A 17,318-nucleotide genomic window follows, 5' to 3' on the forward strand; every position below is an offset into this window, starting at 1 on the left:
ATGGGATGAAAATCAAGGCTGAAGGAGAAAGGCAGCCTGTGAAAATCCTTTCCCAATGCCTGGCTCTCCAGCTATCCTCTCTCCAAGCCAGACTTCTCCACGACAAGGCCCAGCAGCCGAGTACCCTGTAGCTGGTGAAAAGAAGTAGAAATGTGAAGATGCCTGGGATCGTGTGCTCAAGTAAAGTCAGAGGCTTCTGGGAAGAAAAGATCCCATGTTCCTTTGAAGACAGGAATCCTATTATGCCCTGAAAACCTGCCCTGAAAGCTCCTGTGTCTGAGATCAAGCAGGCATCTGCACCCCAGCATTGGAGCGGTGTCTGCAGAAACCAGTGGCTTTGGGAATCTGTTCTCTGGACACCCCTGGAGTGGCACAAGGAGACGATGGATGGCTTCATGGGTTTTAGGGCCTGGAGGAACCAGTCTGGTAATCAAGTATGGTTCCTTACATAGCTGAGTGCAGGAGCTATATTCATGCCTCCCTCTTCAAACTCATCATCTGCAACTGAGCTTCACAGAAAGAAACATCTCATGTCAGTTTAAAGGCTTCAGATAAATCCACCCCTTTCTAAAAAAAACTGTTGTAGAAGCTAACTACAGTCACCAAACATATGAGTCATTGCAAAGGGGGACTCTCTAGCTTAAGCCTCCAAAGTGTTTTCTCAGGCTTTTTGCTCTTAGATGAACAGGTCCTTACTACCAGAGGTCTTCCTGAGAACAAAACCAAGTCACCTTTTAATCTGTGGAGCATGGTACGGCATGGCCACCCTACTGGGTTATTCTGCAGACAGCAGAAACAGCACTGGTCTCATTGCAGGCAGGGAGAACTTGAGGACTTATTTAATGATGGCGGGTTGTAGTCACGCAACTCCACATTAGCGGCAGATTCAAAGATTAAATTATCTTTCTGTATAATTAATTGCTAGATTTTAACATAATCAAATCACAGGTGGAAGTGAGTGATTGCTGTGGCAAAAGAAGTTACAGCCCTGCCATGGTGGCCGGTGCTGCAAAGCAATAATGAAGGCTGTGCGAGCCCTAGAAAATCGAGATAAAATCTACAGTGGTTTGGCTTCTGGGCATCCTTTCAGATATGGCCTTATTATGCAGGTGTAAAATCCAGGACCAGAAGCAACAATAACCTCTTAGTATCCATCACGGTTTTATGTGCAACAAAAGAGAAAAAGCACCAGTGAGATCTTCCCCTTCTGTCCCTTAATCCTGATGCCAAGTGAATTTTCCTAAGTATGGAGTTCTCTGTATACATGAAACCCTTCATAAGTGCCCAGTGTGTGTCCCAGCACAGACGCACCCAGCCCCTGTTCCTGCCTGGATGCTCACAGCACCAGCCCTTCTCATGTCACCCTCCTCCCTCATGCCTCTGCTGCCTGATTCTCCCCTGCTTCACTCCTCCATTGCCTTCCTCCCGCCTCCTCTCTCCGAAAGGGTGCACACATCTGGCTTGCCTTTATTGTGTGATAAATCTCACCCTGCATCTTGGGTTCATTTTCTGAAAGTTTTGAATGGTGTCTTGGAAATGCTGTTGGACAATAGGAGCTCTCTGAACCCAGGCCAGCTGGACGGGACTCCTTGCGTTGCAGCTGACATGCAGGCTTTGGCGGTCTTTCTCGACTCTTTCCTCTCTTCTCTTTTCTTTACAGCACTTGAATTGTCCTCAAACTTTATTTTTGGAGTGGGCAGTGCGTTTCTGAATCTTTTCATCGTTATATTATTATTAATTATGGTCATGACTATTTCTCTTTCTGCTGGCACTCCTGGGTGGATCTCTTCTCTCTCACTTAATGTCTTGGGTAAGACTACCTTGGCTGCAACCCACTTAAGCAGTGACTCAGAATCCCTGGCCCACTCCCAGGAGAGATGCAAGAGTTTTGCCAGTCGGCTTATAAAGAGGCCATCGTTCTCCTCAGCTACTCTCTCTCCCAGCAGAGCTGAGTCGGGTGGAAAAGCTCAGCTCTGTGGTTCCAGTGAGTCCATCCCTAGTGGACACGCCATCCCTGGGGTATTATGAAAGCAGAGCCTTGCTCCCTCCGGGTGCAACCAGGACAACTTCTGAACCAGGCCATAGGATTCTCCACTGAACAAAATTTTGCTCTCTGGGGGGGTCACTGCACTCAACTTCCCTGTTCCCAAGCCACTGGAGGAAACAAAGCTAAGCAAGGCATGTGGGTAGGATGAGGCATCGTGAGGGAGGGAGTACTGTGTGCTTATGTCAAACCGTTGCCTAATGGCTCATCACACAGCTGCCCACATCTCTTGAGTCAGAGCTGAGAATGGCGTACTCTGAAGCAGGCCGTATCGCTGGGTTTGAGGTTTGCTTGCAGCAGTGGTATGCTGTAGAGAAATCCCATCTTCATCCTCTGGGCATCTCAGACCTTTCCAGCCCTGTGGGAGGGTGGGAGTTGCTCTGTTTCGGAAGGCAGGAGGAGACCTGTGGCTCTGCTGTTTGCCTCTCCATACATTGAATTTAGGTAGTGAAGAAGACCTCTTTGCTCCTGTGTGGCTCCTGTAACTTAAAGCCAATCAAACAGTGTGCTTTTACAGAGGTGGACGTGCAAACCCTCTTCATTTCATGTGCTGGGAAGGACTGAAGAAAAAAAAGAGATGGCTGGTCTTGGTGAGGCATGGCTGTCTCCCACAGACCATGGATGGAATGCAAGTCTGAACCCTTCCCATTAGACTGCACTGCCTCCTGCAAATGGCACTGAGTGATGGAGGGAAGCAGATCACAGGCCTTCCCCTAGCAAGGGTGGGCACTTGGCGGCGTTGGACCACGTCCTGCCCAGCTCCCCTTCCCACATGCTGGGAAGCCCACCTGCTTCACAGGGCAGCTGAGAGCCTTGGTGTTCCCTGGTGCTGGTGTTAGAGAAGGAGAGGGACTAAGATCATCGGTTGCTTTTTACTCACATCTACCAAAGGGAGGAATAGGTCTTGGGCCAAATAAAATTCTCCTTCCTCCCATTCTGCTGCAAGACCCAGCAGGCCAGGGAAGCCCACGAGCAGCCGGGAAGGGCGGTCCCGCCAGCCCTTTCTGTGCTGGTGTTGAAGGTTGAGCCGACTCCTGAGCTCAGCTGCAGTGGTCCAAGCACCAGGCAGAGGTGTCACCCTCTCCAGCTGCGGCACGGTGTGAACCACAGCTGGTTCCCCATGCGGGGCTGCCCCTCCCTGGCCCGCAGGCTGGCCACGGCTGGCCTCCACTCTGCACTGACGGGGTGGCATTGCTTCTTCAGCTTGAGGAATGCAAACCGCCCGAGCTGCTCTTGAGGATCGGCCAGGAAAAGTCCACAAATAGCAACAGGAAATCAAAATGCCCGCTCCAGACTTGCACCAGATACGAGGCCATCCAGCACAAGGAAAAAAATCAAATGCTGGACGATGGAGATTACATCATGCTGTGGATAAACCTGTGAGCCCGTCCAGCTGGGGCCATGCCAACAGGTCCAGATGGCTCAGGAATGCTAACTGCATAGCTACCTCTCTCTTGTCTTTGCTTTTTCTTCCCTCTTTCTTTCCCTATTCTCCATCCCCGCTGGCCTCCTTCCCTCTTCCCTTTCCCAGAATAAATAAATAAATCCTCTGGCATCTCTACATAATCCAATTTCATCGAATATCAGAAAGGCATCTGAGACCAGTGGACGGGGCACTGGTCTGGACACAGGTCTCTGACACTTACTTGTAGATATCAAGGCTGCTGGGTGACCTCAACAATGTGTAGCTGCTGGGGTTGACATAGTAATGTGTGCCTTCATCTCACCTGGGACTTCAGCCCCTGACTACAAATTAAGAGGTTGCCAGGGCTGCTCCCCTGGAGCCTGGAGCATGCAGGAAAATTAAGAAATGAGCATTGCTCCTGCTCTGCTGCAGCTCACCCCAGCTGCTTACAGCTGCCACTGACTGCTCGCCATGGCTGCAGTTACAAGAGGAGGGAGAAAAGAGTTTTGCTCTCACAGCTAGCAGCCTCTAGCTACCACCCTGGTACTAATTAGCGACAAAGAAAGGAGTGCAGCACCCTCTGTTCTGTCCCCAGCATTGACCAGAGCAGCATCTGGTAGTCAGCTCTCTCCCAGTGTGATAAAAACAGGGCTCAAAGACATGTAAGAAAAGAATGAAAGGTGTGTGTTTTGCCAGGTCTGAAAAAGGGCTGCAGGCCATTTGCTCATTATTTAATGCTAATCCAGCTGCTGGACGGCTGCCAACTACATTTAACAAATCCTGAAGAGCAGGAGAAGCGTCGGAGAATGGGAAAGCAACCTTTGCATCGCTCTTCCCAGTGGACAATGGCAATCCTGACTTTACAACAGGTCAGGCAGACTTACTGTGGGGAAAAGGCACCTCCAAAGAGAAAGGGAAGACACAAAACCATGCGCTGAGCAGCAGGAGGGACTGACATGGGCCTTGAATGCCCTGCTAGGGGACTGATAAAGCCATGGCACTCTGGTACTTTCAGCTTGTTACCTCATTCTCAGATACAAATGAGATGAGACATAGTTTGGGAGCCTGGGAACTTGGCACAGCCCTGACCACGCAGCAATTTCGGGCAGAAATGTAACGGGGTGCTCTCAGCAAGTTGCACCAAACCCAGGGAGAAGTTAGGTTTTGTGACTGAGCCAGGATCTGGTTGTGCAGTGGAGGATGAGGTATGAGTACAGCCCATTCACTGGATTTATAAAGCACAAACTGTTTGGTTTTCAGTAAGGCCCAAAGAGGTCAGGCCAGCAACAGCATGGGCCAAGTACTTTAGTTTAAATCCTGATGCTGACCAATGCAGTCATTCAGGCTGTCACAGAAAGATTACTCTCGATTAGCTTGAAGTATGAGGTCAGAATCAGACATGTGCAGTCCCCAGGGATAAGGAGCAGGAGAGGGGTGAAGGATAGCTGGGACATCAGTGGAGGATGGACCTGCCAAACTGAAAATGTTGCAAATATCATGCATAGCTGCAAAGTCATTCAAAGACACTCTAACCGGGGAAGCAAAGTAATAGCTATAGCTCCTCTGGACCTTTCCTGGCAGATATCTACTAGCAAACCCCCACCCTAGTCTAACTTTTCGTTAATCTGCTTCACCCATTGATGGCACTGCCACATGTCAGTAAGAATAAGGATGTGCACTATTTTATAGCGAGCAAAAGCTGCATTGCTGCAAGTGACACCCTGAGGATGGCACACTAAGTAACTGGCAGAGCCGGGACTAAAATACAGTTCTCCCATTCCTGACAACCTCACTGCATCACTGTCCATAAGGAGAGAAAAAACACAACAAAAACAAACCCAGCATCATTCAATTGGCAATTCAATATTTGTGGCTCAACGGCACCTCATCAACTCTTACAGTCTGCCACATTTGCTTGGAAAGAAGAGCCAGATTTCCAGCACTCCCTGGGCAAAGAGCTCTCAGATCGACAGACTGAAAAGGCTTTGAAAGAAACCTTCCATCAACAGTCTTTACCAATGTCAGAGCTGGTTTCCTCCTCCCTGAGCTGCCTGGCTTGCAGTCCCTCCCCCGGGGCAGCAGTGAGCTCAGCCAAAAACACCTGCCCAGCTCCTTTCTTCAACTGTCATGAATTTACAGGACTCATTTAACATCAAGCTCCTCTGACATGCAACAATTAACTCTCAAAGCTCTGGACCTGGGTCCTCTTCTCCATCCTGGTGTCCCTCTGCCTCAGCTACCCCTTCTTGAGGGAAAAGCTCTCCTCCCAAGAGAGGGAGGGCTGCAAATACTGCAGAGCCAAGAGCAGGTTCACAAGGTAGACCCCCTGAGCCTCGGCCAGCAAAGATGTGTTATTCTTGAGCTGCAGTGCTCCCATCTGGACATGCCATGGCGTTGGGAGGAGAAGCCAGTGCCGCCATGACACTGTGGTGGGGAGCTCAGCACAGGAGGAGTTCTTTGGGCATTGGTCTAAGGAAGCTCACCTGCAGGAGGGATGCTGACAATCCAATATGAGTGTCCAAACCCAATGTTGTATCCAGCTCCCTCCTGTGTAACATGCTTGGTGTCAGGCCCAAGCTGTATTTCTCCTTCAGCCTCAGCTGCCAGGTTCCTCCCAAGGGAGCCCTGACATTCCTGTTGCAGGGGAACTCCTGACACAGATCGCTGAGCTGAATGCGTTACGTTGCATCTATTCTAGGAAAAATGTTAACTGCGTTTTGAGCAGGCTTAGCTAATCGGGTCAGCCAGACTGACCTAAATGAACATTTTTCCTAATCAAGACAAAGTCACAGTGTAAAGAAGCCAAAAGCAACTTTGCTGAGGTAGTCAGGGGTGAGTTTCCTCTGGAACAGGCTGGACAGTGATAGTAATGAATGACCTCACATAAGGCATCACCTTTGAGCCCTAAAGATTGTACTAATTACTCCAGCTCTGGTTTAAATTACATACTAGTTTCAGGGAGAATAGCCATGCACATTGCTTCCATCCTGTATGAGGAATTTCTGCAATCTTAGAAAGTGAGAAGATAAAATAGAAAGAGAAAGAAAGTGAAAGAGTGGCTATCTGCAGTTCCAACCTTCATGAGACCTTGTTCTGGCTGAACAATGTGTCAAGATCAGTGTCAAGCATCTATCACTTGGACACTGACCAGACCGGAGCACCTCCACATGATTTCAAAGGCAGACAGCCCTGGAGACATTTAAGAAAATAGGAGTAAAAGGAGAGATGCCAAGAAAGAGAAGAGAAGGTGGGTAAAGAAGTCAGAAAGTGGTGGGTAAGAGGGGAAGGCTGGGGTGTTCGGATCGGCTCAGGAGACTACAGGAAAGGAAAACCTTAAATGATGTGACCCTACAGGAAAGAGAAGGAAAAAAAAATTTTCTTGAGCAGCTGGGAATAAGTTAGAGAGATGTAAACACTGTATGACAGACATGTGGGGAGCAACTGGGTTGAAAGACACAGCCTGCCTTTCAGCATGCTACCTGCAGTCCCCTGATGCTCTGGCCATGCCTTCAGCTCTTCACAACCTTTCAGCTATTTCTGCTCTGAGGTACAATGCAAAACATGCAGGTACCAACCCAAGAAAACACCTAACAACTCACAACACACATCGAGTTTCAAAGACAGGGAAGAGTAAGAAAAGGGCTCCATGCAAGCACCCACCCCGTCCTATTGCCAGCCTGAAAACAGGATTGATGATTTCAGCCAGAGGATACCAAACTACATTCAAGTTGCACACGCAGAAGTCACCTGCTGCAGCAGGACAGCCACGGTGCCAGCATGGGGGTCAGCCAAGAAACATGGCTTTGGTTCCACCCTTGCTCTCACTTCTCATCTCCCACGTGGAGACGTGAAGTCCCAGCAGTTCAGGTGTGTAAAGGAGGATAAATACAGTCCCCAGCAGAAAGCTGGGATTGGTGGGATGTAGTAATCCCAGGACTGAGATTGGCCTGGAAGTGAGGACTAACACGCTTGGCTCCTCTAACAGACACCTCTCCTGAAGAAGAACAATGCTGGCCACAAGGTTGCATGTGAAGCATAGGTGACTGCACCTGACCTTGCAGCACAGACCTGGGATTTCCCTGGGAAACCTCCCAGCCAAATCAGGTCAAGAGACAGCTCTTGGCCATTTCTTTGTTGAGCTGTAATGGTCCGCTTCATCCCTGGTGCCCCACCTCTTCCCCGGTAACTCTGCAGCAAGGAGAGTCACCAACTGGCTTTTGCGAACCAGCACGTTTCCTGCAGTGGACTGTCCACAACAAGACAAGGATGCACAGGCTTTAGTCGGTTGACTCATCCCTTCCTTGAAATGCACTGGTACAAGTCAGTCCTGAGAATCAAATCTTCATATCAAGCACAATACTACCTGTGGCTATGAGAAGAGGACCTGCCGTGCAGCTGTCACAAAGACAATCCCAGAGAATTAAGCGTTTTCATTCACTTAACACTGAGAATTCTTTAAATAGTAAATAAGTAATATACTAAATGCTAATTAAATACTACAGTCTTAAAACCTACAGGGAAGTGCTGAGAAAAAAAGGAGCAAGCGCAGGAATAGACTTTTCTCAGAGGAAACATGGGAGTACATCACAGAGGCGTCAGCCTGGCTGTATTTTGAATAGCAGGGCTGCACCTGTGGCTATGAAATCCCTACTTCTAAATTTCCCTTTAAGGGGCTGCTTCAGAAAATGCTCTTCTTTCCACATTTCCCTTTCTACCAGAGACAGCTCCATTCCAGGCTTCAGCAAGACCAGCGCAGCACCAGATGGGACCAGCACAGTGCTGGATGAGACCAGTGCAGTGCCGGATGAGACCAGCACTGTGATGAATGAGACCAATGCAGCATGGGATGGGACCAGTGCAGCACCAGATGGGCTCCTGGGCAGCAGAAGGCACTTTGCATCAACGAACCCAACACTTGTCATGGGATTCAGAAGCCACCATGCTTAGGCACTCATACTGGTATCAGGAGGAGGTCTAATGGGCCAGTCTCAGAGGCTTTCTACAGTCTCATCTGTACAAACGAGACCTCAGGTTTCTTCCTCTCTGAAAGTGGTGGTGGCACTGAATGACAGCCTTATGCCAGAGGGGATGGGAATCACCTGGCAGACATGGCCGGAGCTGTACACGACTCCAGCATCTCCCAGCTGGTGCTGCTGACACCCTCCCTCAGTGGGAGCAGACTGTATGCACAGATGTGCTTCCACCTCCTGCCAAACCCTCCCCTTGTTTACCCTGAAAGCACTTCACCAAAGTCCTTCCTGCTTCTCCCCACCAAGATGATGGCTGTCTCCACTGTTTAACCCTGTTTTGGACACATGCCTTCCTGCACTCCTGCTCAGAGTTGCAACCTCTCTCCTAGCTCTGGCCTACCAGCGCAGTTAAAGCGTTCTCCCACTTGGTCTGAGATGAGCATTTAGGCCAGTGGATCCCCAGCACATGCAGGCAGTTGTCCAACAGATGAACGTTTTTATTTAGGAAGAGTATCCCAAATGTTCATCATTTTCTTGGCAGCTAGGAGGGACACACGAACGATTACCAGTCTCTGTGGAGAAAGTATTGACCTAGAGTCTTCCAAAGGAAGTTCAAGTCTCTCCCCCTCTTCGTTACCAAAATGGAAATATGTTTCCTGGTGATGACCCTGCGGTGATGATGCTGTAGGCTCAGAGACCTATGAACTTCCGTGTTCAGCTCTGGCTTCATCCTGTTGCTAGAACTTCTGCAGGTGTAAGTCCTGCTATGAGCCAGTAAGGAGCAGCATGGACATGAAGTGGAGGAACCACGAGATGGATCCAAAGAGACTAAAGAAATAGGAAAATCTGGGAACTATTGTTTTAGGATTAATTTCCATCAGGCCAGGTCTGATGGCCCCACCAGGTCTCTCTGTACTTGTGCTCCAGATCCCACAAGAATCTCTGACTGGCAAGTTCCAAGCAAAATTTAAAGAAAAAAGTCTTGCCTTAGCCAGTACTTGGCTGACTAACCAGGGATGTGTCACTGACCAAATTTTACCAGGCGTGGGAATAAAGGGCAAAAATGCTTGCTGCACGTGTCCCCATGAGGGACTACCATCAGTCCCAGAGAGCCAGGCTCCCATTACAGCAGAGCTCCCCTGTCTAGCAACTGGAAGGGATGAGAAGTGGATGACCAAATCTGCCTGAGCTCTTCGTCCTCACTGTGTGCACAGATGGTGACAGGGATCTTACACAGCATGAAACTCACTCAGACCAAAGATCGGTCCAAGACCTAAGCACCACTTAAGTGCTATTTATGTCCCTGTAGCAGGCATAAGAGGAATAGAAGTGTGTACAGGCTTCTTGCAAGAGCAACAATCAACCATGGTAAATAGCCTCTCCTTATCTTCAGGGGAAGCTCCCCTTACGAGTTGCACCAGCACCGCCCTCAGCCTGGTCACTACATACAGTCCTGCTACTCTTCTCCTTTCTGTGGGCCAGGACAATATTAAAGAAAAAAACACACGGTAGGCACAAAACCAGTTTGCACTCAAGGAGCAATCCACAGAGACAAGCCGTTCTTCTCTGCTGTCCGCCAGTAGGCTCCAGAAGATGCCACTTGTCACATTGCCCAGGCATATAGGATCACAGTGAAAGAGCGCGTTACTGTGCATTCCCCAAAGGGTTAGCACTACTAAGACAGCCTAAATTGCCATTTTGCAACTTCTAACAGTGGAGACCTCGACTAGTATGTAGGCTATTTTTTTGCCTTGATGTCTCTCTTTTAGAAGGAGGTAAAGAATATGCTTTGAAAAGCATAGAGTCAAAACAGAGCTGTGTTTACATGAACATCCAAAATAATCTTTGAAGGTATTTTTCATACTATAAAACGCAGAAACATAGGGAAGAAACAAACCCACTGGGGTACTGGGTTAAAAAGAAACACATGACTCCTGTTTGGCTGGTTTATTCTGGCTTCATTCTGACACCAGAGTGTCACAAACCCAGTGAAGCACAGTGGTGAATCTGACTCAAAAGATAAGGCTTTTGAAGAGTTTCACAGCACTGATAAGAGCTGAGAGAGAAGGTAAGAGCTCTCTGAGTGCAGCTGTAACAGACCGTAAGTGAATAGACGGGTGCTCGCAGGAACGACCAGAAATGATGACAGGTGAAATTGATAAGCAGGCACTGCATGAAGGATCAGCTTCATTTATGGTAGGTCCTTCTGGCAGAAAAAGATGAGCAAAGTTGCCTAAGTTCAAGAGCAGTAGGTGGCCTCCTGAGCCAAAGGAGACTGATAATGCTGTTAGTAGTCATCGTATGTAAGTCTGGTTAGCAGAAGCTAAGTGAAGTAAAAAGCAGCATTTCATGTCCCTTGGAGATTTCCCCTCCAAGTACCGAGCAGACACCACTCTCCTTAAGATTTAAACCTCCCCCCACCAAAACCCATCATATAATCACAGACTCATGCAGCTTGGGTGGGAGCTCAGGAGGTCTCTAATCTGACCTCCTGCTCAGAGCAGGGCCAACACTAAATACAGGTTGCTCAGGGCTTTGTCCAGATAGGTCTTGAAAACCTCCAAGGACAGAGCTTCCACAGTGTCTCTGGGCAGCCTCATCCACTCCTAATTCTCCTCAGTGTGAGAAATTGTTTCCTCATACCCAGTCTAAACCTTCCCCGTTCCAATTTATGACGACTCATCCTCCTGCCATGCACTTATGGAAAGAGCCTGGCTCCGTCTTCTCCGTAACTTCCTCACCAGTGCAGGCAGGCTGCTGCTAGGTCCTCCTGGAGCTGCCTCTCCTCCAGCTGAGCAAGCCCAGCTCCCTCAGCCTCTCCTCAGAGGAGAAGTTCTTCAGTCCCCAGCTATGCTGGTGACCATCCCCTCCACGCACTCAGTTTTATCAATGTCTTTCTGGCACCGGGCAGTCCAAAACTGGACACTGTATTTCAGACACAGTTTTATGATTGTCAAGAAAAGGGGGATAATCACTTCCCTCTGTCTATCTACCACCGCCCTCCTGTTGCTAGCTGCTAGCTGCCTTTTTGCTACCGGGGCACAGCACTGCCCCATGACTCCTGCTGGGTCAGTCCATCCATCCCAGGGGCAGGAGTTGGTATTTGTCCTTGCTGAATTTCAAGAGGTTTCTGTCGACCCATTCCTCCAACCTGGCTAGGCCCCTCTGAATGGCAGCCCCCCCACTTAATTCAAATTAATATTTTTTTTTCTGTTTCAAGCACACAGACCTTTTTGAGGATGCATCTACAGACATGCCTTCATTACTTTGTCACAACCTTAGATGAAAAATACAGATAACCATTTTTTAAAGACCAAGATGACTCCTTAGGAGTGCCAAGGTTCAGGAAAGGAGAGTAGTTCAGAGAAGTGTAATTCTTGCCCCAAAGGAGCACAGCCTCTGCAGTAAGGTTCATCCATCTTTTCTTTCCGCTTCCTTTCTGAATAGAAGAAATCATCCTCACAAAAAGTTTCATACTGGCATTTTGTGGCCAAAATTCCTGGCCTGCTCTACAAAAAATGCTTGCTGAACAATATCTGGAAAAGTTTGCCATCTTTGAAGCAAAGGCACTGGCAACTTTGTGAGCTATTGTGCACGGTGATGCTTTGCACAGTTCTATGTCAAAAGAACTTCTCAACACATCTCAAGATCCCAGGAGATTTGCTGGATTTAGTAAGAAAATGTAAGTGTATTCCTTCCCCCCATATTGTCATGCAGTGAGAACAAAGAGGGTGATGTATTATGTTCTGGCTCTTGTATCACCAACAGATTTGGTAGGCGAGAAGCGGCTACAGAATCTCTTATGTTTATCATGTGCAGCAAGAGAAGGTATCAGCTTGACTCTCATACTCCAGCAGAAGTTTGCGGTGCTGGCAGTTGGGAAAAAAAAAACCCACAAAAAAAATTAAAATCCTTTCTACTTGTAAGTTGAGCACAACGTTGCCTGAGTCACTGCAACCTAGTTAACGTGAAGGCAAGGGTAGGCTACTTCCAGAAGCAGCTCTCCAAGCAGAAAGGCCATTTAAATGGGGCAGGACAGAGCCAGCCTGCACATGGCCACCGCACACTTGAAACACACTGTCCTGCCAGGTGGCACCAGATGGCACTCTTACACAAAAGCTTCTTTTTCACAGGGTCTGCTTGCAGGCAGAAGATGTATTTAAGCTATAAAGAGGTACCGCCTATATTGGTCAGGGGTTCCCCGACTTCTGACTGCAGCCCATGTTGCACCTAGGTAAAAGGGCTGGTGCCAATACATACTATTTTCACTTTGGTGAGGGAATAAACGGTCCCAGCAAAAAGCACTTCGTATCAGCATAGCTTCATCCACAGTGCATATATATGGAATTAGGGAAAGCACAAGACTCCTGACAACAGGTCTCTCAGATATGAGAAGGCAAGGCCTCGCGGTGCGAGCGAGCGCTCCGTCTTGGGGTGACGTGCCATTGGAAGGTCTGCCTGAACACAGCGGGACCGTGCTGCCTCCCGCAGAGCCCGACCGGAGTCGGTCCTTGAGGCACGGCGGTATCTCGGAAATTAGGAGCTGGTGCGATTTCTGAGAGATGGGGCTGCCTGCATAATCTCTTTCCCAGACCCGGTGTGTCTCCACACACCAAGTGTAGTGCGCTTAACATTTATGCAAATTCTGCATCTCTACTCTTTCCTCCACAAGGGAGGCAGCATGAAAGGCTTTAGATATCTTTTGTGTAGCAAAGCAGAAGTGGATTCATCAGGTGTTTAACGGCTACAGCCCTCCTCTCCCTGTCCCCTGCTTCTGTGTCACGGTGCTGGCATCTCCCCTGCTCCTGTTGCAAGGGTAGCCCTCAGAGACGCTCTCAGTGCTACAGTGGGAACGCGGGAGGTGCCAGTATTGTGACAGGGGAGTGACAAGCCGTGGCGAAAATCTCTCTGTCCGGGGCAGGCACACCGTCCCACGGCTGCAGCTGCTTGGAGGCCGGTGGAGCCCTGAGTGCAGGCGGTGCTCCGCTGCCCGGCGTGGGATGATGCCCTCACCCTCACCCCAAAGCACCTCTGAGGTGCGGCCCTTCTGCCTCAGGGCCGGGTCCTCCCTGGCAGAGGGGCTGCAGGATTCGCAGCACAAACTCCCACCGAAAGCTGGGGCAGGACAGCAAAGAGCCTGTGCGCGCTGCTCGGGGAGAGCTGCTGGACTGGCGACTCGCATGACTCCTCGGAGAGGCTGGGCAGTTTCCCTAGAGGTGAACAATGCCCCTTTGGTTTCTTGGGACTGGCAACGCGTTTTCCTCCCAAGTCGCTCTTCCCCCTCACCCTTCTCTCCAAAGTAAATCAGCCCAGCCTTGACGCCAAGCGGGAGACGCTTCGTCTCCCAAATGCCGCTCCGAGGAAAAGTTACCAGCAAAGGAGAGCGGAGGTGCGGAGCCCGAAGGTCTCCCGATGGCACCCGGCCGTGCCTCCGGTGCTGCCCGAGCCGAGCGGAGCCGCGGCAGGTTGTGCGCTCCCCGCCCGGGACCGCACGCTTCTCCCCCAGCCACGAGTTTCAAAAAAGCGCATTGTAAGAAAAAAAACCAAACCTGCCGCTCCCCAGCCGGGGATGTCCTCGGGGTGCCGGACGCCCGCGGGCGGCGGGGCCGGTCCCGGGGGGGCGCTGGCCGTGTGCGGCGAGGGGCACCCGGCTACCTGCACCCCCCGGGGCACCTCCGCGCTCGGGGGCAGGACCCCGGGGCCGCGGCGAGCCCCGCCGGCGGGTCCCGTCCCCGCTGCCGGGTCTGCGGCCGCCCGCCCCGGGGCGGGGGGGGGGGGTTGCCGCCGGCGGTCCCTTACCACATTGCTGAGGAAGTCCGCCTCGCTGAAGTCGCCGAGGTCGAGGAAGCCGGCGCCGGCGGCGGGGAAAAGCCGCTCGGCGGGGAAGGGCTCCAGGATACTGTCCATGGTGCCCGCGGCGCGGGGGCTCGGCCGCCCCCCGCGCTCCGCCGGCCGGGCTCACTGCGGCGGCACGCTCCCGCCCGCCCCCCGGCGGCGGCGGCGGCGGCGGTGGTGGCGGTGGTGGCGGGAGGGGGGGGGGTCCATGGGGCGGCGGTGGGCCGCGGCGGGGAGCGAGCCGCCTGCCGGGGACGGGAGAGCGGCGGCGGCGGCGGCGGCGGGTGCCCGCTCGGGGCAGCTGTCAGTGCCCCGCTGCCGAGGGGGCGGCCGCGGCCCGCCCCCGCCCGCGCACCGGCAGCCGGCGGGGCGGGACTTTCCCCTCGCCGACACCCCCTTAAGGCAGCGCGGCGGATCCCTCGGTCCGCCGGGGAGGGCGAGCCCGGTGGCTACCCGGGGGGTGCCCGTCCCCCCACGCACCCCGGGGGCTGGCGGAGGGGGCCCGGGGGTGACACCGGTCCCCGGCAGAGCGATTTCGGTTTGATGAAGTGAAGAAAAAACGTCCCTTCGGCAGACGTCCCTGCCGGCAGAAAGGCGGTGGCAGCCCCCCCCCCGCTGGCCCCTCTGCACCCCCCGGGGAGCAGAGCCCGAAAAGATGGGTCTTCCGAGGGGTCGAGTGCCCGAAGGGGAGCCGCAAGCCGGCAGGGAGATCTCCTTGCCCCGGCTCTCCGCAGCGGGCTCGCAGGTAAGCCTGGCTGCAGCAGCCCGTGCGGCTGCTCTGTAATTAAAGAGTTGGGCACCATTAAAGAGCTTCAGGAAGATTATATGGCTTCAGATAAATAGGATTATGGATCCCTGTCCTCTCTGATCCTTGCTCCAACCAACACTCAGGAAAACCACTTATAATAATCCCGTTGAAGAAGCCCTGATATTTTATTAATCTGTCCCTGCTTTCGTGGCTCCACAGAGAAGGGGCTTGGAGGCCCAGCCCCCCGCAGGGGCTTGCTTGGTCACAGGCACATGGAGAAAAAAAACAAAGACAGCGGTGCACCTCTCCTGGAAGAAAGCTGGCTGGAAGTTGCCAGCCGTGAGGGTCCTGGTGGAGAAGCGCGGATCTGAGGCTGGCTGGAGCCTGCGCTGGGTTTCCGTCCATCCAGGCTCTTGCTCCACACTCCCCACGGGTCTCAGGACTAACAGCACAAACCAAAGTGCTCCTTGGCTACTCGTTGCACAAGCAGCCGCGTGCTACCTTCTGCACACAAAAGCCTTTATACTTGCACACACAATGGGCTCTTTCAGTTACATTTACTTTTACCTTACATTTCAGTCAAGTGTAAAGAGCCTTTGGGTAAAAGGTCAGAGACATAAATTCAGCCAGGATGGAGTTGTGCTGAGAAAATAATGCTGTTCCTCCTTCCTTAATGGTAAAGAAACCTCTTTGTCAGTGCGGGTGCCAGTGGGTTTAAAGGGGGGAACACAGAAACCTTTGCCACCATAAGACGGGGAGAAGAAATACGTCCAGACCCTTCAGCAAGAAGCAAAACTCTATCTCCAAGCAAGGGGAAAGACGTCTTTCCTTTAAACGTCCCGGTCAGCAGGGTTCTCAGCTGCAAGGGGTAGAAGGACTGAGCCCTGCAATAGCAGTGGGGTGACAGCCCAGGGTCACAGAGCACGGGCAGAGCCACAACAGGGGCAGCTTCACCTCCTGCTGCTAACCAAACACGGACATCGCTTCCCTAACTGCGAAGACTCACCGGTGAAACCAAGAGTTTCCGGCTCAGTGCCTCGCCCAAGTTAACACAAGGAAGACTCTTCTCAGGACACACGCTGTATTTATCCTCAGCGCCAGGCCGGGGAAGCTGAGATGGTGTCAGCTCCAGTGATTGTTTGCACAGCATGGGTGGCAGTGTCATCAGAAAAGGTCAAGCAAAGTAAACCTCACTTACTTGTTTGCGCTCTGAAGGAAAAATGCTTTGGCACTTTCAGACAGGGATTGTGAGGTCCGTTCCAAAGATTAAAATATCTCAGAAAAAATGAAATTGCCTGCTCTGAGACCCTGCTTCTATTTAATACTTTCAGTACTGAACATAACTGCCCAGACGCAGCTACCTTGTCTATTGCTGCTGCACCGCTGCAGGCAAGGAAGGACTATAACAAAACTCCTGTTTTGCTATTGCGCTGCAAAGCTGCTCTGTCCCGTCTTGGAGAGCTCCGATAGAGACCCCCATCCCTAGCACTTGTGTAGAGCTTTGAAACGGACATTTTCCCCATGTCAGACACGAGTGTGGTCCATTAAAGGCAATGCAAACGTTACCTCTATGTTCAGAGTGTCGCTGCTCACCCTCTGGAGCCAAAAAGGAGAGGTATTTCTGCAGGCAAGAAGTTCTCTGCTCCAGAAGAGACCTGGGGACAGGGAAAGTGTTGATGGGGGTGAGGAGGGGGCGATCGCAATTCAGAAGCACTCGGACGTGCTGCTGCAGCTGGCAGTGGGTGCCTGCAGCGAGGGGGGAAAGGACAGGCTGAGCAGCACTGCTGCAGCAGAGGCCTGGCAACTACAGCACTTGCAACACTCGAAGAGTGTTAACAGCCTCACACGGCTGTGAAAAAGGCAAACGTCACGCTGGGATGTAGATGTAGGAATCCTCCTACAAAACCTTTATGATGTGAAGTTCCCCTTCTGCTCTGCGGAGGACCTGTGCAGAATATGGCGTTAGCCAAAATACCATGCTTATCTGAGGTGCCACCCCTCAAGCAAGATGGGGACTAACTGGGCTGGGTCCAGAGGAGGGCAGTGGGAATGACTGGAGAAAAAGTGAACCCTAAAAAAGGACTGAGGAATTGGGCTTCTTTGGTCTAAAGAGATGACTCTCACGTCAACAGCCTTTAGGCACTCAAAGAGCTGCAGGAAATAGGAAGGCAAGAATTGCTCTCCATTGCCACACTGGAGGGGACAAGCAGTAACAGACGACTGCCTGGGAAGCGGCAACGTCGCCTTCACCGGAGCATATTTAAAACCAAGTTCTGCAGTCATCTCTTAGGACATAGATACGGCAGATCAGGAGGC

The 17,318-nt window shown here is 51.5% G+C and overlaps 1 protein-coding gene across 3 annotated transcripts in view; it reads right to left on the reverse strand.

The window, feature by feature from the left end:
• Positions 1-14,490, reverse strand: part of CREB3L1 (cAMP responsive element binding protein 3 like 1) — a 46,959-nt gene extending 32,469 nt beyond the window's left edge. The window contains exon 1 of one of the 3 annotated variants that reach the window (XM_052782087.1): positions 14,219-14,490. In XM_052782087.1, coding sequence (XP_052638047.1) covers positions 14,219-14,326 — 108 coding nt within the window. In that variant the 5' untranslated portion in view covers positions 14,327-14,490. The remainder of the gene's footprint in view (positions 1-14,218) is intronic. The other 2 variants (XM_052782086.1, XM_052782085.1) reach the window with 2 other exon arrangements.
• Positions 14,491-17,318: the final 2,828 nt, after the last annotated feature.

The sequence above is a fragment of the Harpia harpyja genome, chromosome 3, assembly GCF_026419915.1.
Source record: "Harpia harpyja isolate bHarHar1 chromosome 3, bHarHar1 primary haplotype, whole genome shotgun sequence".
In the NCBI taxonomy this organism is placed as follows: Eukaryota; Metazoa; Chordata; class Aves; order Accipitriformes; family Accipitridae; genus Harpia; species Harpia harpyja.